At 41.1% G+C, this 24,535-nt stretch overlaps 2 protein-coding genes across 3 annotated transcripts; both read left to right on the top strand.

Annotated features, from left to right (window-relative positions):
- The first annotated feature begins 585 nt into the window (after positions 1-585).
- On the top strand, positions 586-9,695 carry kifc1 (kinesin family member C1). 2 transcript variants are annotated; one of them, XM_073483637.1, is made up of 17 exons: positions 586-651; positions 1,579-1,674; positions 2,036-2,135; positions 2,350-2,403; positions 2,858-2,941; positions 3,583-3,781; positions 3,877-4,042; positions 4,330-4,497; positions 4,738-4,851; positions 4,984-5,070; positions 5,227-5,424; positions 6,632-6,796; positions 6,973-7,111; positions 7,376-7,515; positions 7,675-7,748; positions 8,087-8,162; positions 9,089-9,695. In XM_073483637.1, exons 2-17 carry the CDS (start codon positions 1,585-1,587, stop codon positions 9,131-9,133), a joined length of 1,899 nt encoding a protein of 632 aa, XP_073339738.1. In that variant the 5' UTR covers positions 586-651; positions 1,579-1,584; the 3' UTR covers positions 9,134-9,695. The 2 variants fall into 2 exon arrangements, with proteins under 2 accessions (XP_073339738.1, XP_073339739.1); XM_073483638.1 differs by having other exon boundaries at positions 617-651; positions 1,582-1,674; positions 9,089-9,217.
- An 858-nt stretch (positions 9,696-10,553) lies between these two features.
- zbtb22b (zinc finger and BTB domain containing 22b) lies at positions 10,554-17,153 on the top strand. The gene is made up of 5 exons (XM_073483903.1): positions 10,554-10,608; positions 12,414-12,644; positions 12,787-13,524; positions 13,925-14,203; positions 14,923-17,153. Exons 2-5 carry the CDS (start codon positions 12,414-12,416, stop codon positions 16,000-16,002), a joined length of 2,328 nt encoding a protein of 775 aa, XP_073340004.1. The 5' UTR covers positions 10,554-10,608; the 3' UTR covers positions 16,003-17,153.
- The last annotated feature ends 7,382 nt before the right edge of the window (positions 17,154-24,535 follow it).

Genomic DNA, 24,535 nt, shown 5'->3' with positions numbered 1-24,535 from the left:
TATAAAGCTCCATAACCAACATCACAGTGGAGAAAATAGTGCTCATACATTGATTTGTAGTCCAGTGATTCTGAGTGGTTGCTGTGTGTGTAACACAAATTAATCAGCCTCCTGATGTGGAAATTGCAACAGTGGGTCAAGAGTGGTATATTTGTTCAGTGGTGGTAAACAACTATTTGGAAAGCAGTTCAAAGTGTGTAAAAGGGATTAAAGTGAGAGTGTCCAAGACTCCCACATTGTAGTTACTGTGTGGACAAATGAAATTGTGCTGTATAAAAGAAATAAATCTTTATTTTTAATACCTACTAATAGTTTGTCAAGGGAGTGATACGATACAATGTGTCTCAGTTTATCAAAAAACAGTAAATAAAAGAAATTACCTCATATGTTTGACTTTGTAACGTAATCGCGATTGATTTGACATTTTTTGGCGACTGTGAGGAAAGCGGTAAAACAACATCGGTGTATCCCGCCCGAGTGGGACACTCCGTACGACGTAACAGCATACAAGAAGATGGAGGCGGGGCTACGCTGGCTCAGCCAATCACGGCAGCTTGTCCGAAGCGCCCACCAAAACAGTTCGATTTGAAATTCAAACGGCCGGAGGCGGCGGATTGGACGGAGCGGTGCTGAAACTCAACTTTACCCAAGGTAACTTTCTATAAAGTGAAGCTATTTAAACATTTATTTCAACTCAGGGTTTAGAGGGGGCGATACTTGCTTAGAAACGACACAAAAACAATTGGTCTTGTGTTTTTACGTAGCTATTTAGCTTTAATGCTCAGGCTAACGGACGGCAAGTATGTGAACAGCTAACGTTAGCAATAACATGAACGTTGGTTAACTAGTAAGTAGGTTTTACGTGATTAACGTCGACAAAATCGACTATTTAACCCAACCTACTTAAACATTTAACATTTTTCTTATGTTAGAACCTATATAGATTAACTAGGTGTGGTTTCTCGCTCTTGTAACGTTATCATGCAGTCTAGTTATTTAGTTGATTTAGCTCTGAAGTTAAGCTAACATTAGCTGTGGGAGTCCTGATCCTGTCACCTTAATGGCAAACTATGTCTGATTATTGGCGTTCAAAGAAACTCCATATGAATGTACTCTATGCTATCTCTATCTCTCTCTCTCGCTATGTGTTATAACATTACAATGAATCGTGCTTAGGCCCAGTCTGTGCCTCTCATTTATTTACTTGCCATTGAGTCACAGAGCTAAGCATTTATTACCCCCGCAAAAAAGAAATACTACGATCTTGAACAAAACCAGAAGGCACTCTTGTTTCATAATGCAAACAAAGATGGTACCCAACCCAACCCATCCGGATAGTTTGAAGAGTTTCTGTGGATTTTGGAAATGTCTTCAGAATGGCAGTATGTGTTGTGACCTTTTTAAAAACTTGGCTGGTATTTATATATCAGAGAAAGAGATACTTATCTTTTTCAACTCAAATGGTAATACAAGATAGGCACAGACAACTATGCCCCTGGTTGATATTAGAATGACAGAGATGTGTAAATGCTTAAGATTTTCTGTATGTTTGACCGTAATTTACCTCTTAACCTCCAGCAGAATATGTCCCGCTTGCCAGTTATGTCAAGCAAAAGGGTCCTTACGAGCAGCAACAGCAGCTCAGAGAACGCCCAAGACTTTGCGCCTGCTCAGGTTTGTACTACAAAATCACCCACTTCTTTCATTTAATTGGCATCAGCAGTTATTATCTGTGTCAGTTTAATTTTGCTGATGTACATCAAGCTGCTCCTCATCTAAAATGAAAAGTAATACAGCTCCAGCTCTAATCCAGTTCTTGTTGTGTGTGCTTATTATAACTGTATTTTATATTTGTTGGTGGTGCTGTATCAGATCGGATTTATGTTGTTGCATCTATCTGTAATAATTGGTTTGTTCCAGAGAGTAGATTTGTCAAACATTTGTGTCCCTAAAATGATCACGGGTAAGGTGTGCAAGAAAAAGTAGATTATTGTTATAGCTCAAAATGTTGACTCATCGCTCTTGCTTCTTGCAGAAAAGGATTCGTAAGGACCCAGAGCATGTCAAACCACAGGCAGCTGCTACTATCATTGGTGGCAAGCGGCCTGCTGTTGCGGCATCCAGAGCACCTATTTGTAAGTTATTTGCAAAAACCTGAATTTTAGGATCATTTTTTTTCATCAGTGTCGGACGCTGCACAGACCTTTTCATAAAGGCATTTGTGCATAGTAAATAAGATCTCTAGATGTTGTGTCATTTACCATACTTTTAACATGTCAGTATGCAACAAGACTGTGTATGAAATATTGTAATATATATTATTCTTGTCTCTCTTTGTCCCTCACACAGCTAAGCCAGTCAGAGGAATGGGAGCTGCCACTGTGGCTGTGGGTCCTTCCAGAGGTAAGATGAGCAGCCTACTGGGTTGATAGAAGAGCGTGCATAAGCTGGGATGTGTTTTATATGTCAGGATTACAAGCCTCATGCTCATAAACATCATCATGATACAAAGCCTTGACAGTTTGGGAAATGCTTATTTTAAAGTAGGATTAAAGTGATTGCCTGCCTTCTTCCAGATTGTCGATCTGGAAGAAGGCATCAGGGCTGAAATGTCGTCAGAATAATAGAGAAATGCAGTCTCTTAAAAAAAACAACTTCTTTTCTATAAATGTTTAATTTTAATAGTTATGTTTTCATAGTTAGGAATCTGCCTGAATTCAAATGTACTCCTTGTAAAATACCTAATTTTTCATCATAATCATAAGCACAAAGTATTGTTATCAAGATAATAGAGTCTAGTGTTACATGGGTGACGTTGACATGATTTTTCATGTATTGTTCTTGCTTGTTTCATCAGGTGTCCTGAAACAATCGGTAGCTTCAACTGCAGCAAAGGGCGGAAACGTTAAACAATCTGTTGCACCCAATGGCACAAAAGCTGGTGAGTAATTCAGCTTGCATCTTGTTCTTTAGTTAATTATATCGAATCAAGAAAATTAATGTTTGGTTTGCTTAGTTAGTGGCTATCAACCTTTCTGACCAATGATAATTATGGTTTGGAGATTAAGTGCGGTGTCAATAGCCTCTATGAAATGTTAAAAACTGGAATTGGTTGTTTCAAGTTTTTCCAACGAGGATAAGGTGCAAGGGGTAAAAAGTTTAATTATTGCAGCAATATATTTGCATATAGCTTGAGGGGGTCTCTAAATACACGATCTCATTTCATGGCTCTAGACTGACTTTTCTTGTAGCAGCAGTTTTTAATGCCTGAAATTAAATTCTCACTGCCTGCCACTGTTTCAGGTAGGTGTTTTATTTGTCTGCTACTCAGACATGTTACCTGCCAAAATTTTAACTCACGCACACACTGTTCTATTCAAATGCCCCAGTGAGCTGTGACCGTAAGATAGCATGCACAGTACCAGAACCCTGAAACGGATGAAGTTAAATAGAATTCAGTCATCCTCAACTTTATTCTCTACACCTGTGCTTAATTTCCTACTGTGACGGTTAGAGATGTCTTCTGCCTGAAAGGAAAACTAGTCAATAATCTTGAATTCTAAATCATGCTGTGTTATGCAGGTGGGGGTGGGACCACCAGGAGGCATGCATGGGACCTGAAGGGCAAGGTCAGCGACATGGAGGGTAAGGTCCGTAACTACCAGACGAAGTTCAAATCTATCAACCAGGAGAATGAGACTCTGAGAGACACGATGGTCCAGAGCCGATCAAGAGTGGTAGAAATGGAGAAAGAGATCAAGAAGCAGAAGAGCCAGATCAGGTGCAAGACCCTCTTCATTTTGAAGATGTTTTAGATTAAATACTGTCATCACATCGTAGTTTTACTAATTTGTCCTCTCTTTCTGTGATTTTAAGTGACTATGAGGAGGAGCTGCAGGCCTTGTCAGGAGTCCGGGATGAGTTGGAGAAAGTCTCCAGTGATAAGAGCACTCTTCAAAAGGAGCTGTCCAACTTGGAGGGCAAATACAAGGTTATGGAGACTCTCCGAGACAGCCAAGAGACAGAGCTGCAAACTCTCAAGGTATAAAGTCTGCTGCTGGATAGGGACTATTTCTGCTTACGTCGGCTGTGTATTATCGTTACATAAATATGCAATTGGCAAATCTGGCCTGCCTAAAGCGCCTCACCCTACGGCTGTCTTTAGGCCTTTATTCCAGCAAACAACTGGGCATTCAACAACCAAGAAAAGGACCTGTTTTCCTGAAATCCATCAATGAAGTTTTGATGCTTTCAAAATGGAAAATATAATTTTCAGATGTTGGAAAAGACGGTATTTTTATTTTATTTGTGTCTGTGTTTCCACACCAGATGAAGTTGTCAGTGCAGGAGTCAACTCTGGCTCGGCTGCAGGGGACCCTCAGAGACACAGAGGAAGAGGTCCGCTCCCTCAAAGAGACTGTGGCCCAGCAGAAGGACGAGCTTCATGCTGGTGAGATGGAGCGCAGGCGGCTTCACAATACCATCCAGGAGCTCAAGGCAAGTTACAGTGTGGGGTGACCTCCCAACGAACCACAGCGACTTATGGGCTGGGTTACCTTGCTAGGGAAATTTTGGTTCTTTTCTTTTTTTAAATTTCTTTTTGATTACTTTTGTACTTTGCAGGGATGTGAGTCCTTAACCAAAGAGAAGGTTCTGTCGATTTTGCAACAACCCAAACAAATGTTGATTGGTCTTCTGGCTAATTTCTAAGACTAACATGTCACTCTTGTCATACAGGGAAATATCCGGGTCTTTTGCAGAGTGCGCCCATTGGTGGATGGAAGCCTCAGCAAACACATCCAGCTCCCAGCCAGTGACATCAAGACGATAACACTCGCCAAATCAGAGGAGGTAAGAATCCTGTCAGCATACCAGATTATTAAAAAACCTGTTTGTTGGTGAAGATATCTGAGTTTACATGGTGAATTTACTGTAAAAGAAGTTACAGAATAAAACAAAATTCTGCTTTTTGCTACTTTGCAGTCTCACACAGGCAAAACTGCAGAGACTCAGAAGAACTACAACTTCAGTTTTGACCGGGTGTTTGGCCCTGTGGCTTCACAACAGGAGGTAAACTATAAATGCATATGTCATAATATATAATTTATAAAAGAATCTTCAAGTATCATGAATAAATACCACCTGTGATTTAAAATACATGGATATTTTGTGGCTGTGTACCACCAGACCAGAAAATTCATTGTGATTTTGTCACTTTGTTTTCAGGTCTTTGAAGAGATTTCGCTGCTGGTGCAGTCAGCATTGGATGGCTACAACGTCTGCTGCTTTGCCTACGGCCAGACTGGAAGTGGAAAGACGTACACCATGGAGGGGAATGAATACGACCAGACCAGAGGCGTCATTCCCAGAGCGGTGCAGCAAATCTTCAGAGCAGCAGAGAAACTGGCGACACAAGGCTGGGAGGTTGGTGTGTAATATCAAGCATGTGAATACATACAAGGAAGGAGGTAGAAAAACAGAATTTTATTCATGCTAACAGTGTGTTTCACTATGCCGGTATAACTTCTGGGGGAACATCACATGATGCATCAGAGTGAAGAAGGAAGTCGACAAATGTGACTAAACATAACATGAATAAAACTTTACCGTGTCATATTTCTTAATTTTTTAACATCATAAGTAGTTAAAAATTCAGATGAAAAACAACTCCCATGATCCCGTGCTACTTAATGAGATCCTCAAACTATGTCTTCTGATATTGTTTTCCTTGAGAGGCCCCTAGTGGCAGAGGAGTGTGCTTAGATTACCACATTAAAATTTTTGATGAATCATGCCGACAATGACTGCAGCTAAATGTCATTTTTAGATATGATTTATTATATTTCTATAAACTTTTATTAGGATTTTGTTTTGAGATGTACACACAGTGTCAGTTATCAAAATGTACAAGAGTATTAAAAGCAGCAAATGTTTGTTTTTAATTTACTTGACAAATACCAATTAGAAAAATTGGAAAGAATCTTTTAATAGTTTTCAGCACTACTGCAAGCACCAACCCTATTTAATCACTATAACTAAATGCTCAGAACTTTGATTTTACAGTGAGTCAGATGTATATGGTTAAATACTAAATTAAGAAAGGACATTCTGATACATATTTAGAGAACAACACAATGTCACAGTGCAGTGAGAGGCAGATGCACAGGCTGCAGCATTGGGAGAATTTTCGCACTTGTGTGATTTCTCTGCAAAAGGAAAATGCAAATAACAGCAGCCGCATTTAATGAGCTTATAAAATCATCAAATCCGTGAGTACAAACAGGCTGGAGGACAGTCTGACCGCTAAGGCCAGACTGTTGGTCTAAAAAACATAATTTACCGGTATCACAAGATGCACTTTGCCTTACAGGGAACTGAAGCTGCCTTAATGTTCAGCCCATTGTGTTGCCATGCTGGCAATGTCACTTTTTGCTAGTGTGAAACCAGTGTACATATGTGTGTGCCGCTGCCACCAAAACAAACTAGGTGCAGTCTGTATGTTTCACACAGCCAACATATTTCTCCTGTTTGCACGCAGGGACTGTCGCATACAGCATGTTTATGTCTGTGGAGCAGATGGAGTAGAATAATGGACTTTTATTAAATGTCGGAACCATTTCTGTGTTCTTAGTTCACCTTCACAGCGAGCTTTGTTGAAATTTACAACGAGACCCTGCGAGACCTCCTCTACACCGGGAAGGCCAGCAAGAGGCCCGAGCATGAGATCCGAAAGTCAAACAACAACGAGGTGACGATCACCAACCTCACCTATGAAAAGGTCTCCAACGAAGATCAGGTACGGCAGGAAGATATCTCTGTTGCTTTTGTTTCGTGACAGTGAAGCAACACAGTTTGCATGTTAAAGACTTTATATCACCCAATATTAAAGATTAGTCATTCACAGCAGGGTTGAGGCAAATCATTTTTTAACCTTTTCAGTAAATAGTCTATATGATCTCCTCCTCCTGTCAGGTTCTCGGCCTGATCGCGGTGGCCAATCAGAATCGCTCCACAGCCCAAACAGCCCAGAATGACCGCTCCTCTCGCTCCCATTCAGTCTTCCAGCTGGATATTGAGGGAGTGAATGTTGGCAGGGATGTCAAATGCAAGTGTGAGTATAATCCCACTGATTATGGCATTGTCAGAAAATTGGTTTCACTTGTGTATTTTAAATATTAAAACTGTGGTATTTGCTCTTAGTCCTGCGAGCAATGGACAAGCTTCTCGCCTACTGACTCCACATTAATGTTATTGTGCCTCTTACCACAGTTACATAAGATATCTGACTCTGATTTAACGGTATACCTTTTTATATTTTGTTTAACCTGCAGATGTTTTTAATGAAGATGTTTTTGTTTGTTTAATGTGCATATAGCCACTCTGTGTCTGGTGGACTTGGCTGGTAGTGAGCGAATGCTGAAGAGTCAGTCTCAGGGTGAGCGCTTCAAAGAGATGACTGCCATCAACGGCTCCCTGTCCAACCTGGGCATCGTCATCAGCGCGCTGGCCAACAAGGTCTGTAAACGGGAGCCTGGATGAACACAACAGTGCTGAGTTCAGCTTCTGAGTCTGTGAAGCCTTAGATGTGTAGTTTATTTACACTGACAAAATGCTAAACACTGTTCACTTTTCAGTATTCATTTGTGACAAAAATCTATTTTGTTTGTGTTCCAGGAGAGTTACATACCGTACAGGAACTCCAAGCTGACCTACCTTCTGCAGAGCTGCTTGGGGGGAAACAGCAAAACGTGAGTTTGTCACATCAAAATAGCTTCAAGATGCCAGTGGTCTCTTCTAACAGATGCTGTGTTGTTATGTGTTGTCTCGTCAGCTCAAGGGAGTAAACTTCAGTCATTTGTCCTCAATAAGTTGTTTCATCTCAAATTCAGCAGCTAATTTGACTGCTAGTTTGCTCAGTCTCCATATTGTAGCTTGTTACATAGATCAGGGGAAAAAATAATGACATTAATATCTTTTTGCTGGTTTAAATTCTCACCCAGGGAAACATTAAGGGAGATGGGTCATATTGGGTTTTTTTTATGTATCTTTTATGTATATTGATTGTATTTCTGTTTTCTCATCACAGCCTGATGTTTGTGAACATCGCCCCGGAGCCAGACAGCTTTGGGGAAACGCTCAACTCCTTGAGGTTTGCCAGCAAGGTCAGTGGCATCAATGGTTGTTTAGTGACTTTTTCTTGACAAGACGCCTGCAAAGATGACACGAGTCCATTAATCATATGATGTGAACCTGGAGATGAAGTGAACTTCAATATGAAGTTAAATGAACTTGAATTTGAGAAATGGGCTGAGAAACTTTCCCAGCAACAGTAGTTCCTGGGTGAATTGTGACTTTTTAAAAATGCTCCATTGCGCATGTTAAAATCACGAGGCAGCTATTCATGGCTCGTCCTGTCAAGTAATACCACTTTGTACCTCAAGAGGCGATGGTCTGATAAAATAATGTTAGCCCCCTGTAGTTTCAGCTGGGAGATGTATGTGAGCGGTGAGTTGGCTACATTTAACAAGATCTTAGATTTTTAAATCTAATAAATAAATAACAAACTCAAAATGTCAGAAAAAGGAACATTCTTACACCTTCTGTCTTTATTAATCAGAAAATACAACCGTATACCTTCTGAATTCACGTTTCTTACTTCTACCAAAGACAAACTTGTTTATTCACCATAAAACTCCCCAAACTATGAGGCACCAAACCAAGGTGACTGGAAGCCTGCTGAGCCCAGTCCTGTTGCCTACGGTGTAAAAATTGCTCAATTCCCTGTTGGCTCTGAAGTCAAGGCAGGCATGAGGCAGCTCATAGGGCCACTAGCTGCATGGCTAAGTAGCTACAGCCATAGATAGATAGCAGCTGGAAGTGACAGTTTGTTTTGAGCGACCTTCAACAGGTGGCCAATTCTGACCGACCTTTAAAATCTGTTGCCGGATTTGACAAAATCCCTCACTGATTATGGTACAGTGTATTTAATGATCTGAATGTAGATCCTCACTGTAAAACCTTTGTTACGTTCTTATAACTGTGTTTTTTGTATTTTCTACATATAATGTTTTGTTTGTTCTCTTTACAGGTGAACGACTGTGTCATTGGGACCGCAAATGCCAACAGGAAGTAGAGCAAAGCGCATTAAAAACTCGGTTATTACTATTTTTTACCATTATGATCACAACATGAAATGTTCGGTGTGATTGTTTCCCATCCCTGTTACTTACACATTGTGCTATCGTAAGAACCAAAAACTAAAATCTTTTTGTATATTCTCAGGGCCTTGATTAGTGATCACTAATGCAGCCTTTTCAACATGTTGATGCTTATATGTAAATCAAGTGGATGTGTACATATGCATATTTTCTAGTCAGTTTTTTTTTTTAACACATACAGCCCTCAAGGGTTCTTAACTAGTGATTGTATTTGAGACATTTAATCTCATATTTTAATAAAAGGACCCATATTACTCAATTCTTTTTCCACTTCTGTTCCAGCATGTTTCAGTGTGTGACATATAACTTGCACCGTAATTGCAAATAAATGTCGTGTAATTAAACTGATACTGTCATCTTTGTTTTCCTTGATCTATGGTAGTTAGGAGGTCATTGTTTTGTTATTTTTCTGTCTGTACTCTCTCCCAACATGGTGTGATAATAAAGACAGTCAGTAGATGGGCTACCTGCTGTACATTTCCTGTGTTGCCTCGTGTTTATTCTAAACAAATGATCTCTAATACTTCAATAAACATAATGCGTATTTTGAAAGGTCTTTTAACATTATTGAACCACTTTACAAACACAACTATGTTTTAGCTTTATCTTGTTTTGTTCTGCTGTCCAGGCAAATGAGTTCAGTGTCATTTGACTATATGGAGATCAACTTTCAGATATTTGTTTATAAAGTCTAGTTTATTTTGGGTTTAATTTTCCAAGGCTGGCAAACATCATTACAGTTCTTACACATCAACCCAGAGGCATAAACAAGGTTAAAAGAGGTTGATTTTATAGACTGGTGCACTTAATTTCTTATACTTTTATATAAAAATGACAATGGATGGATGTTAATTGTTAAACCAGAATTAAAGTTATTCGTCAGTGATTTCTTGGATCTTACACTGGACATGATGCACTCTGCTTTTCAGCATCATAATCATATTTTTTCTTTCATTCTAGTATATTTTCTGTATATTTCATCTGTTTGTAATATTTTTAACATAAATATGCAGTAAATCTGTCATTTTTGTGAGATGATTGTGGATAAAGACAGATTGTGCTGCATTTTTCACATTTCGTACCATTTTTTAAAAAATCAATCTCATTTTTTTATAACCACCGCTAATATTAGAAACCTCCGCGCTGTGTTTAAATATGCTAATTTGTATTATTTAATTTATTTTGTGTCGGCCAAAGTCTGGCTCGTCTGTCTGGAATCGTTTTAAAGGCGACGCGTCGCTGTCTGCTGCTGCAGGAGAGATCAGATGGGAAGAGGAACATTTCCAAAAGATGTCCCTGAAACTTCAGGGCCTGGACAAACCGGCGGGACTCGCTGCCGTCAGCTCGGTCAGGGACTGTACCTTTGAAGGCTGCACTGACAACTGAAACGGTGAGTTTAATGTCCGCAGCGGGCGGCTCGGGCTGCCTGTAGCCAGCCGCCTCAGCTAGCTAGCAGCGGGCTAACGTCACATCTGTAGCGGTGTGTGATCGGAGGCTGTGACGGTCTGTAACTGTTTCTGTCTGCGAGCACAAGACTGGCGTCAGCAAAGCATGTCCACAACACTGCGGGACACGGTTTTGCAATCCACAGCTTTGCTCCTGTAGCATGTCAACTAAAAGTGTGTTTGTAATCCAGCTGTTGATTTTCACCCATGCATTAATAACATAACAGCAACAAAGTGCTCTGCTCATGATTGTGACCAAGATATAACATGCTGTGTGCTTTTTTGTGCACAATGACACTGTTGATCTGAGCTTTTCATAACTGTCTTGTGTGTTTTTAAAGTGTAATCAGTTCAGATCTGCCTTGGTGCCAGTCTGGGTTTAATGCATATGATGCATGACACACACAAAATATATTAAATGCATATAACTAAACACCAGATATACAGAATGTGCAGCTTGTTGTCTCTGCATTCACACAGGGGGACATGCAGCAGGGGCCGGCTGCAGGGAGACAGGCTGAGAGCCAACACAAAGAGTTTAAACAGACACTTAAAGGGTGACACCACCTATTTTACACATTAAAGTGTGTCTACAGGTCTTGGGGAGTACTGCTGCACATGTGAAAAAAGTAGTATAAAGCTTTTTTTGTGGCTCCAGAGGAAGATGTGTGTAATCTGATAAATTCCTCCAGTGATGTCACTCAGTGGTGGAGTTGCATTGTGGGTACTGTAGGCACCTGGTCCAGCCTTGTCTTCATTATCAATAATTTGACAACAAAAGATCAATTTTTTTATTCCACACATATTTTTTTTTCCTTTTTAAAACCTGCCGCCTACATTACCCACAATGCAACCTAGCCACTGAGTGACATCACTGGAGGCTATTTATTACATCACATACACCTTCATGTCTCAGTTGGACAAGACAGTCCACTGCTTCAAGTGGAGAAAGTAAACAACATGGCCAAGTAACAAAAGTAGTTTTCTGGCAATAAATGTCATTAAGTATTAAAAGTACAAGTAAAAGTAAGTTATACATGTATTTACCTGCATTTAAATACTTTTATACTATGGGTCGACTGATCCACATCGCCAATTTTCAGACCAGATACTCAGCATTTTTCTGATTGGTGGAATAAATGTTTTGTTTTCATCCGATTGCAAATAAAATAAATAAATTAAAAATAGAAATAGACAACTTTCTGACTTCCCCTCTCCTAGTGTTTCCCAGTGGTATGACTGTCTGCGCCACTTACACAAAGACAGATTTAGCAACATGGCCACCATGGTCAGACTGTAGTTTTGTCTCTGTAATATCATTTTAAACTAAATATCTTTGGTTGGATGGATAAAACAAGATATTTGAAAATGTTGCCTTCAACTCTGGAAAACTGAGTTAAACTTTTTTCTCTATTTTCTTACATTTTAGGGAAAACAAAAACTGACCTTTAGCTAAATTAAGCTTATTAAGATGAGTTTGGGAACTAAATATGTATCTCACTGTAGGTTTGGTCTTTTAAAATACCTTCAATTGATAATTTTGCCTGTATTATCACTAATAAGATTAATTTCCGAATGATTTCCAGAATGGTATTCATGCTAAGTGTTTTCTCCATACCGTATCAGATATGAGTATGTGCCATATTTTGAGTTTTCTGAAATCTCACATTAAACTCGACTGTGGCCCAGACAGCACACATTGCACAAATTCATTTAACTGTGAAGTCCTGAAAGTTTTTCTGTCCCCCAGATGCAGTCGCTGCCCATGGAAGTGGGAAGCAGCAGCAGTTCAGCCCCCAGCGACACATCTGGCTCTGTGGTTCAGGTGTGCTTCCCCAGCGCTCAGGCCTCGGTGCTGGACAGTCTTAACCGGCAGAGAGAAGACGGCCGGCTCTGTGACCTCTCCATCCACGTCCAGGGACATGTGTTCAAAGCTCACCGCTGCGTCCTGGCCGCCTCCTCGCCCTACTTCCACGACCAGGTGTGCTGTCACGTCACTGTTAGGGAACAGCCTTAAAAAGCATAAAAGCTACATGGAGATTTATTCATCTATTTCTGATCACACCTGTTTCAGAGGTGTTAAATAAATTGATGATATTTTTACTGTGATAAATCGTTCCCAGGTACTACTGAAGAACATGTCCACAGTCTCCATCCCGGCAGTGATGGACCCGCTTGCGTTTGAGAGCGTTCTGAGCTGCGCCTACACCGGTCAGCTCCAGATGCTGCGCGATGACATCGTTAACTACCTCACGGTGGGCAGCGTCCTGCAGATGTGGCACATCGTGGACAAATGCACAGAGCTGCTGAAGGAGGGCCGAGCAGGAGGAGGGAGCAGTGGAGGAGGCGTCGTGCAGGACGGAGCCAGTGGAGGAGGAGGCGGAGGGTCAGCTAACCTCGGGTGTAGCAGCAGCAATGGTGACGGCAGTGCCGGTGGTGGTAATGGAGCTGGTAGTGATGGTGGTGTTAGTCAAGCCCACGTCGTAGAGTCCAACGAGCCCCAGCGTGCCTCTCAGCCTCCCAGTCGGCCATCAGTGAGCGAGAGCCAGTCTCCCAGCAGCACCAACTACTTCAGCCCCAGAGACGGGAGCAGCTTTGGGGGAGGCGGTGCAGCCACAGCTGGGGCTTCTGTGGACGGAGGCGGGGCAAGTAACACCCCCAGCTACTGCACTCCATCTGGAGGAGAGGAGACCTTTCTTAATGAGGAAGAGGAGGAGGAAGTAGAGGAGGAAGAGGAGGAGGTGTTGTACCACCAGAGGAAGAGAGGAAGAGGAGGGGGCAGCGGGAGGAGGAAGAAAATGAGCTCAGTGTCGGAGCAGGAAGTCGGGGTCAGCGACAGCTTTGGCGTGTCGTCCTATCAGGTGAGCAACCAACACTGATGCACCTTTAAAATATATTATGTATGCACTCACGTTATCCCAAATGTTTCCAACAATGTTCAAACCAGAGAAATCCACAAGTCAGAGAATGAGGAAGGAAGTCCTTAAATGTGATTAAACATGTCGTGAATCAAACTTTAATACATCACCACTTCTTAACATTTGTGCCTGAGTGATGTCAGATAGATTTTCATCAGCGTTGTTCTGTCTGAGATCTGTTTTAAAACACAACATGAGGAAGATATTGTATCAACATCAAAATGTAGCCAAGCTGCTTTTCCTTGATCCCCAAAACCAAATCAAAAGATTTTGAAAACACAAAAAATAAAAACGTTTTCACTGATGGCAAAGACCATAAACTGTATTATAACTCAATTGAAAGGATGGCGATGACTCAGCGTTGACACTGCAGAAGCGTCCCACCTACAGCCAGCCCAGCATCATGCCTCGTAAACAGTGGGTGGTCGTGAAAACCGAACGCATGGAGGACGACGACCTCATCGTAGTGTCCGGGGAGGAGGGAGGAGAAGACGAGGAGGACGAGGATGAGAGGGAGATGGAGCTGGCCAGAGAGAGGGAGAGAAGCGACTTCAACATCTCCAACGTGAGGAGCCTTTCAGCAGAGCTGGCGAGCAGAGCTGAGAATGACATGGACTCACAGGTGAGCTGGGACTCACTTTAAAGATGCCATGCGTAGAGTTTTCATGTTATTATAGCGTCTTTCAAAATATTCAATAGCAGAAGTTTTTGTGTGTGGAGAAAGAAGTCCTCGTGAAACTAGGTACCACCAGGGCGGCAAAGCTGCACATTTCAAATTATTGCAGAACTTCTGCTTTATTTTTACAGTTTCATTGTTCTTGCTTTTGCTTTGCTTTGTTTAGAGTCGTGCTAAGTTACCGTTGACAAAACCCGACATTTCTTTTGTTTTTTGTTTTTTTATTTTGAAGAATTTATAGGAAAAGAAACATGTTTATAAGAAGAGCTTTGTTAGCGGTGATTCTTAGATAATACAGCAGGGAGGAAGAGTGTTTACAGCCGCTCCTTTGACAAGACAAGTGCACCATTAGTTTAAGACAAACTTTCAAGCACACAGCCTTGTTGTGATGGAAATGCAAAGCCCTGCCACGCTGGGCTGATGTGCCGAGTCAAAACGAGTCAAGCTGAGCCAGTGCATGTGTAATATAAATTGTCTGTCCCACATGCAGGCACTGCGGATTGTGCAGTATATAAAGAAGTCTGTCTAAAACCACTAAAAAGTGTATTATAAATCATAGTTATTTTTCACTGCAAGTAATTATCCTGATGCAACAAAGGAGAGGATTTTTTTTTTTTGCATTAATTACAGATCTAAACATAAAAACCTCCCCTGTCTGTCTCCAGGTTGACTACTGCCAGTCTTCAGAAGACTACCTCAAGTTTGAAGGCAGTTTAATGGACCAGACTTTAGCCCAGCACCTTCACGACAGCGCAGCAGGTCAGAGCCAGAGCACTAACCGTGCCGTTTCAGCGCTGCTGGGGCAGGTTCAGTCTGCAGCCTCGGCCCGGGCCCAGCTCTTCCCCCTGGACATGCAGGGGAACCAGATCCTCCTCTACAGCCAGGCCTCCGGACTCTCTCTGGACGCTGCCGCCCCTCCCCTGGGGATGGCAGGAGGTATGATCGGAGGAGCCTCGTTCAAAGGTCCCAGTCTGGAGCACAGTGCGGTCCATCTGTCGGTGCAGGGCGGGATGGGAGTTGATGGCATGGACGGTGGGGGGATCGGAGGTGGAAGTGGTGGCAGTAACAGCAGCGCGGGGGGTTCAGGGAAAGTGTTTATGTGCCACTGTGGTAAGACCTTCACCCACAAGAGCATGAGGGACCGCCACATTAACATGCACCTGGACCTGAGGCCCTTCCACTGCCCCGTCTGTGCCAAGAAGTTCAAGATGAAGCATCACCTCACGGAGCACATGAAGACGCACACAGGCCTCAAGCCGTACGACTGCCTCGGCTGCGGCAAGAAGTTCATGTGGCGCGACAGCTTCATGAGGCACCGCTCGCACTGCGAGAGGCGCAGCGGGCTGGGAGAGAGCAGCGAAGGCGGGAGTAGTGGTGAGGGAGGGAGAAGAGGAGGAGGTGAGGACGGGCCAGATTTGATTTCTTCCCCTCACCTCCTCCTGTCTGCAGGTGAGGGAGGACAGGGCGGTATTCTGGGAGGAGGAGTTAGAGGAGGAGTGTCAGTTTCTTCTCCACATCTTTCCGGCTCTGTTCTGTCGCCGCAGCACACGGGCGTCTCAGCTACAGGAAGCAGCAGCAGCAACAACAACAACAACAACAGCAGTGCTGCTCTGAGCAACAACATGGCCGCCATCTCTCAGAGTCAGGGTCAGGGATCAGGGATGTTTAGTGGTCTAGGGTTGGGTCGAAGTGTGTGTGATGAAGACGTGTGCGAAGTCGGTGCCAATGATAGTAGCGTGACTTAAACCAAAATTGTGTGTCATGTCCAACGGGTGCCTCAGCAAACAGTCACGCTTCTCGTTCCTGCTGCTGTTTTTACAAAAAGGTGACTTGGAAGAAGCGCAGTGTTCTTCTGAAACCCTTTTAACTGCCAACACTCAGCTTTTCTAGCAGGAAGGACGTTCTTCGTCACGAGTGGGGGAACAAGGCGAGGCTCCCGTTGGACACACAACCTGAACCTGTAAGTGTTTATAGAAAAATGGATCTTTGAGATTCCAGTCGACTGTCGTGCCGTGAAGTTTCTGAAATAGACTTGTGGTCGTGCTGATACCATCTTAAATTATCCTCAATTCTCGTACCGCAAAGACTTTCGGGAAAACTTGCCTCCGAAAAAAAGTGGCCTCATTAAAAATGGACCTTGTGTCTCAGTGAGTAAGCTATTTGTTTTAAATATGTTACTAGAGTTTATTTTTTGGGGGTTTTGTGGAAGAACGCTGTGCGTGTGGAGAGGAAACCAAAAATGAGAAGACAGTGCTTCACTAATTGTTACCTTCTGTGGCAACATAATAGTATCAGTAGAGTAGAAAAATGACTGTTCTAAATTGCTGTGATTTTCTGCAGTATTGTATAGTAATGTATCTACATCATATGATTTAAAATTTTAAAAATAACACAAATCTGCAGGATAAAAACGTACTTAACACGAGTTAAAGCTGCAAATTTATGTTTTTTTTTCCCCTTACAGCAGCGGTGGTACATTTTTTCTCCAGTGTCTCCATGTAACAGACTAACTGTCAGCACTGCCATGTGTTTTTTAGACGATACTTCAGTGCTGCTTTGCTTTGATTACAGTAAAAGGTACAATAATTTAACCTCATCACAAGGGAACTGGTGCACAGGGACGGATATTTACCAGACAGGAACAGTTTTGTCTTTTGTGCAGCCGGTACACTTGAAACTCACTCTGATTTAAGTTTTTAAAACGTAACTTCTGGTTGTTGAACAAGCGAAAGTCTCTTTTCCAAGGTGGTCCAGCCCTACGTAAACACAAACACTACCTGTAACTGATGAAGCAGTAGAAGCTCCTGTTGCTTTAAATTTTGCTGCTGTAACCTGCTTTCACTTTCTCGTTGTTCACAGAGTTCTCGTGCTTTGAGAAGTATATTATCACTGTAAATATATAGAAATATATCATCGTTTACTCATCGGACCTGGAACTAATACTAACTTGTGATACTGATGCGTTTGCTGCTGTCTGGTCGACTTTGGAAGGAGTTAATCTGGAGTAGAGAAAGTATATCGAAGTTTTCTGCACTGGGTTCCCCAAAAATAACCGGCGTGCGACGAAAAACTTGAAATTTCTGGTGATGAAGTCCAATCTAAAGTGTTTACTCTCCTGTGTTTATGACTTAACGACAGGTGAAAAGAAGTTTTTGACAGGATAATCTTTATTAGTTTTTCCTGGATCGTTTCTTTAAATTGCCCTCTGATTGGTCGCCCTCATTGTTAGATTGAGGCATGAGGAGTGAGACCAGGTTAGGGTAATAATATCAGGGTAAACCAGTCAGAGTCTTGCTAAGAGGTCGGATCCATAATAATGTAGTGGTTCCCCCTCTTGTGGCCAACATGTGTATTACAACAACAAACTGCCCTGATCAGACCTGGTCTGGTCTGACATACCAGATTAAGACTGTTGGTATACCTTCAGCTATCTGCCCATCACTACACTACAAAACTGTTGACAGGACACCACAAACTGCAAACAAATTAGATTATGACTCTTTCTATTTGGAGTTTTTAATCCAGATGCAGAAAACTTTCCTTAAGCTAAGAAAAGCGATTTCAAAATTTGTCATGTCATCTCAATTTAAAGTCTATTGGCCGAGCGGGAACTCACGTGCCGGGGTCAGCGGGGGGAAAACTACTGCACATATTCAACAGGCCTCAAAACCAGGAAGTAAACGCAGAAGTCAGAAAACATATTTGGCGTAAGCGCTAGGCGAGCAGTTCTCATTGGCATCTGGTATCCAGTTCTTCTATATAAATCTACGGACTAACCTGGTAGTAACATCCGTCCTGAGTGACGTCCTCGTTGTTCACTCAGTAAAACAAAAATGAAGCTGCCTGATTGAAACGCAGGTGAATCTGTTTACTTTGAACCTCATAGAAACATAACCTCATGTTCTCTTCTGGGCCCTGCTGGGGTCAAAATACACCATTAGTTCTGTGCTGTATCTATACTGGGACCATACAGAACATGAACCGGTACAACTACTGATAAGAACACTAACAGGGGCGTTACACTGCAGATAATGCACAGTATGAATTCTGTCTGCCTTTGTTTTGTTTTTTTCCATTAAAACACTGAGTTGTTTATTTTGTAAGCAAGGTTGTAGTTTTGAAATAGGTTCAGGTGCCTTATCAGCACGTTAATTTACTTATTCAGCATTAATTAGTTCTGTTTGTAATCTTTTAATTACAAAACATGTCGTCGTTACATAAATGTGTATATATAAAACCATTTTTGTGTTGAAAAGTAGATTTGTACCACGGAGTTTATCATAAATTAGGCTGACAGTTTAACCACCATTATACAGTATATATATTATTACATGACATTACCAGGTAACACTAACAAAAAAAATGTGGAAGATATTTTAATCATTGCCCGCCGTGTCTTTTTTTAATCTAAGTGGCCAAAGTACAAACATTATAATACATTCCAGTTTATCTTTATAGAGAAAGTGTCAGACTCGTTAGTAGAAAGGAAATACTTTACCTCCACATGGTTAATTATTATAAGCTGTTGAATCACCTCATGGAGTTGCTTGAAACTCAAAAATTCAGTAACTTATTCACGTTTAGCAGGCTGCAGTTCACACGCTGTTGTAAGACCGGATCCACATACAGCCTCGACCTGTTCCACCTGGAGGAAACAACACATTCATTATAGCAATTCGACCTTCTTTTTGTTTGGGCATCAGGACACCACATGGTGCATTGTTGCTACTTAAATATTTTTGATCATATTACTTTTAACAATATGTTGTGTGTCTCAATCAGATGTAACTAAACTGTAAAAAAAAAATGACTTGTTGTCATTAAAAATAAAAATGAGTCAAGTGGCCTTTAAAGGAACAGTTCACCCAAAAAAGAAAAATTCAGTCATTATCTGCTCACCACTAAATTGATAGAAAGTCAGGTGAAGTTCGTAGGCCACGAAACATTTGTGGAGCTTCACAGCAAAACAGCGATGCAGCATTCTCCGAAACAACTGAAGTAGATGGGGACTTGTTTTACAAAGTGAAAATTCATAAAACGGCGTTATACAGATCGTTCGGCGTCAGTCTCCGGAAGCCCAATTTGATTTGAAAAGACTTTAGCTGCGTACCTTAAAATGTCAGCAGCATCCTGTCTGAGGTACGTTCACAAGCGATCATGTGTCAAGATTTTAATGATGCCCTTTCAAATCAATTTGGGATCTCAGGGCTTCCAGAGTCTTGGATTACTCCAGACAAGCTTTTATTTTTTAAGGTATTAAGTCACCAGCTACTTCAGTTGATGTGGACTACAATACTTCAACCTACTTTCATGAGGCTGACTAGTAAATGGTGAATTTTAATTTTTGGGTGACCTGTTCCTTTAATGTAATGTTTCTTTATTCAGTATTTCAAAGAGGTGTCGCCCCCCTGTGGCCACAGGTGGTACTGTGATTAAGAGATTACAATAATGTGATGATAACCACGTGTTTCTGGTAATATGTAGCTGTATTATTGTTTCACTCTTGTGTCTAACAAATCAAACTGTGTGGGAAACATTCTGCAGTGTGTCGGCACGGCACCATTAGTGGTGGAACGAAATATCTCACACGACCTCATAAACATTTTGCATGCCTTCAGAGGTGTTTTAGATTTCCAGTTATGCGGAGAAAAGAGATGCAGGATCTGAATGTTTTACCTTCTGTGAAGGCTGGGTTCAGATATTTTTATATGCAGGTTTGGAGCTCAGACGCAGTGAGAGGAGTGTTGGTGTTCGTATGTGTTCAGAGATCTGTGACCTCCAGTGTTTCCTCTGTGACTCTGCTGCAGGTGTGTTCGTGGGTGATTTTGGTTTCACATTTTGTTCCTGTTCGTTTACTCCGCTGCTGAACAGCCACAGAGAAAACACCTGATGATTGTAAGAGCAGAATGTGTGAGAATGTGAACTGGTGATCTAATGCTTATCTTAACACGTTTGAAGTGTGACGACTCTGTAGAGTTTAAACAAGCGTATAGAAAACCTAAACTGAGTGAATGTATGTGAACAAGATGAGCAGATTTATTTGTATGTTTTCATTCCTCAACAAACCAAACACATGAAGAGACAGGTGTGTGTGTGTGTGTTTGTGTTCAGAGAGGACTCAATTGAAAATATGAGGATTCAGACGTTTCTCCTAAAGTCAGTAACAGCCCTGATGTTTCAGTCTGTAATGACTGGAAACTACTTGTGTCAGATTCCCTGTGTCATGTAAACTGACACAAGATAAAACCTGGATTCAAGTGGAAGACCAGCAGCTACAGTTAACTTTGTGATGTGCAAATGCGCACTGCAAGAATTTAGTATTTATGACAATTACAATCCCTCAAATAATCAATAAAACCTCAACATGTGGTCTGTACAGTGTTGATTATGGCTGTCCTAACTCAAGAAGTGTATCTTAAAAATACTTAAAGGGACAGTTCACCCATAAGTGCACCTCGTCTGAAGTGGGTGCACAAGCTCGACCACGTTTCACGGGTGTAAATGACGTCTTTTCAAATCATTTTTGGATCTCTGGGCCTCTGGGCCTCTGGAGACTTGGATTACAGTCCCCATCTACTTCAGTTGTTTAGGAGAATGCTGCAACGCTGTGTTGCTGTGAAGCTCCAGAAATGTTTTGTGGACTACGAAACTCCCCTCGACTTTCCATCTGAATGGAGGCGACCGATTTAATTTTTCAACATTCAACGTTTTTTTGTTTTTTTTATTTGTTTAAAGGTCCCTTGGTGGCTGAGCAGCCCTAAACAGCCTGTTACTTCACTGCTTTTATGGCGTCCCCCTAAATCCCAGATTAAAATGATGGCTGTGTGGTTTCTTGTTGTGTCTCCAGCAGCTCTGCAGCTTCATCTGCTGCTGCACCAACACACAACTGAAAAAAATAACTACAACCACATGTTTTCTCTTGCACCACGTCTTATTTAAATGAGTGATAGAGGAGCTGAACCATCCTTCATCAGGAGAAGGTAAAGATGTGAAGGTAGAAGTGTTGAGAGCTTAACGTTGCTGCTGAAAACTAGACTGAGGTATTTTAATTATTTTTGTACATTCCACAAGTGACACAACTTCTTACATGTCTTCTGATTGACCAGTTGATTGTTGAACAGAACATTTTATGTAAATCCTGAGTGGTACTAATAATGTAATAAACTACAGTACATCAATATTCACCTCTGCCCTGTATCAAAATAATGGATTAATAAATTATTTGGTGCGAATAATATGTCTTTAATCTGTGTGTGAGTCTCAAAAGATTCTCGAGCTGTTTTTCTCTGTTTGATTTCTACCTGGACAGGTGAAAGTGCAGCTGCAGAGTCTGAATGTCTCAACTGTGTTTTTACACAGATTACGATTACAAGACATCTGTTTTCACATTCATAGCTGAAAGTGTAAATCTTCTTTGTGCTCACTGAAAATCTGATTTTAAGAGTTGGACCTGCGAGCACGATTTGTGACATCACAAATACGTTACGAGCCAACCCTGGTTCAGTATATTCAGAATACATTAGGTGTGATGTGGAAAGCTGAAGCCTCCAGTGCACCGGCACCGAGGACGGACTTTTTGAAGACAAAAAAAAAGTATAATCACTAAAGTAGAAGTACTGATTCAACTTTTTAACTCGTATCCCTCTGAAGGACATTTCTACCAGCCATTTCTGGTCAAAGCAAACTGAAGCTCACATCATACTAATATAATTTAAAGACTATTAAAGTTAAAGGTAGAATCAGTAGGATTTGTCCCAGCTGTTCCTAAACGCACCACAAAGATAGTTGAGAAATAAATACTTAAGTACAGATACTTGAAACATCTACTGAAGTACAGAATTATTTATTTCAAGTACTTTTTTGGCCTTTATATGGCTTTATTGATAGAACAGGCTCAAGGTAGAGAGGAAACAGGATGAGAGAGAGGGGGAGTGACACGCAGTAAAGAGCCCCAGGCCGGGACTCAAACCCGGGGCCGCTGCAGCGACGACAAAGCCTCTGTACTTGGGACGCCTGCTCTACCAACTGAGCTAAATGGCGACCCAGTATTTGTACTTTTTAGACATTTTCTTTATATGCCTTAATACATGAGCGGAGGGGATCTGTAACACTGCAATATGTTAAAGATGCTGCAACTACAGATGCAACGATACAACTTTTTCTCTCCAGATAGCACAACTCAGCATATCTATATATTAGTTCAAGGAATAAAAATCCAAATCAGCAACTCAGAGACCGTATATAAAAAATTAGCATTTATTTTATTATCAAAAATGAAAAAGAAAAGAATTCACAGTGACAATGGATCACTCCTCTGCATAAATGAGGCCGACAGGTTGTAGCAACGATTCCACGTCTACATTCTAGTAACTCTGAAAAGACTGTTTACCCAAAAATATCATTTCACCCGTGTCTTTAAATCCTCGGGAGGAAAAAACAAACAAAAAAAAGGGGGCTTGGTATAGGGATAAAAAAAGAGAAATTTCCCATCAAAATACTAGTGCTCTATTACATAGGGACCAGCCGGACAACTTCTAGATTTAATTAAGGACATGAACACACGGATCATCAAATATCTCAAGTGCCACACTGTCCAACACTGCCTACAAGAACTAGAAGAAATAAACTGTACTCTAAATACAGAAGGGATGTAGAAACTGAATATCTGAATATCCAGGGAACACAAATGTAAAAGCAGTGCTAACGACTCTAACTTGTGATTATTTGCATGAAAGAGATTCATTGCACGTGTCAGAATAAGACTGGATTTCCTTCTGACATTATTTAAGAAAATTCTGAATTTTTGAGGACTTTGGTCAGATTCAAGTGTTAAAGATCCCTAACTGGGCCAGGTTGGGTTGAAATAAAAAAGGAAAAATTGGCTTTTATGTCCACAGAATTTGGATTTGTAGAAGGTTTTATATATGTAGATATTGGTGCTGGACAGAGGCACAGGTACAATTCGACATCATCAAGGTGAGACCCTGTTTGAGACGCATTAAAGGAAAAACTTAAATCTTAACTTCCCTTTCTTTGCTTTGAGACATGTCACAATCATGAGGAGACTTTTTTTGTTCTGTAGGCTACTTAAAGGATAAGGCTGTTATTGCTCTATAGTTTGCATAATATCAACAAATCCCATACAAATACCTAAACAAACTATGACGTCCCTCACAACTTTCCCACCGTCTTACCCTGCTCTCAGATCTGAGCCTGTTGGTTTTTACTGTCGACGTAAAAATAAAAAAAAATGGGTCACAAGTGTAGTTTTGCTTTAAAGGAAAAGTTCACCCAAAAATGAGACTTCAGTCATCATCTACTCACACCCGCGCTGATTGAAACTAACTTTTCTAGTTTTAAAACAAGGCTCCATCTACTTCAGTTGTTTAGGAGAATGCTGCAATGCTGTTTTGACCAAAAGTTTTGTTGACTACAAAACTAACCCTGACTTTCCATCAGCACAGGATTGTGTAGATAATGACTCAATTTCAATTCTTGGGTGAACTGTTCCTTTAAAAAAAATGTCACTGAAGAGGGAGCAAATTTATTTGTTATTACTCACTTGAGGAACATTTGTGTTTTTAATGGTTTGTGGACAACAATGTGCTCCATGGCACAGATGAATAAGAAATTTTAAATTTTGGACACTTTTACAGACTAAGGTGGGTTTACAGGTCTTGGGGAGTACTACTGCATATGTGAAAAAAGTAGTATAAAGCTACGTAGCATTGTGGGTAATGTAGGCGCCAGGTTTTGAAAAGGAAGAAGAATGCATGGAATAAAAAAGGCTTTTGATCATTTGCTACTAAATTGCCTGTAATGAGTCCAACAGTTAACAGAATTATACAGCCTACATCACCCTGATGCGATTTGGCCACTGAGTGACATCACTGAACGCAATTTATCAGATCACATGCAGCTTCCTCTGTGTTTAAAATAAGTTACCTTCATTAATTATTTTGGTCTTTTGATGGGATTTGATGACATTAAGTAAAATATAGACATTGCCATCTTATTATATTGACATTTGTGTAATAGTTTGTCACGATTTATCATTCAAACCATCTATCTGGAAACTATTCAGCTAACCTTGCAGCAGACATCGACCTGAATAAAAACCTAATAATAATAAAAAAAATAGAAACATAAGAGGGGAAAAAACTGTTTCATTGTTTTCCATAAGCAACGCTGCAAGTCCACATGTCTCGCTAACAGAGTACAGACCACCACACAGCTCTCTAATTCAATGCATAAATAGCAACAGCAAATAAAACAATG

The sequence above is a fragment of the Pagrus major genome, chromosome 16 (assembly GCF_040436345.1).
Source record: "Pagrus major chromosome 16, Pma_NU_1.0".
NCBI lineage: Eukaryota > Metazoa > Chordata > Actinopteri > Spariformes > Sparidae > Pagrus > Pagrus major.
The sequence above is the reverse complement of the archived record's forward strand: the minus strand, read 5'-3'. Positions and strand labels throughout refer to the sequence as shown.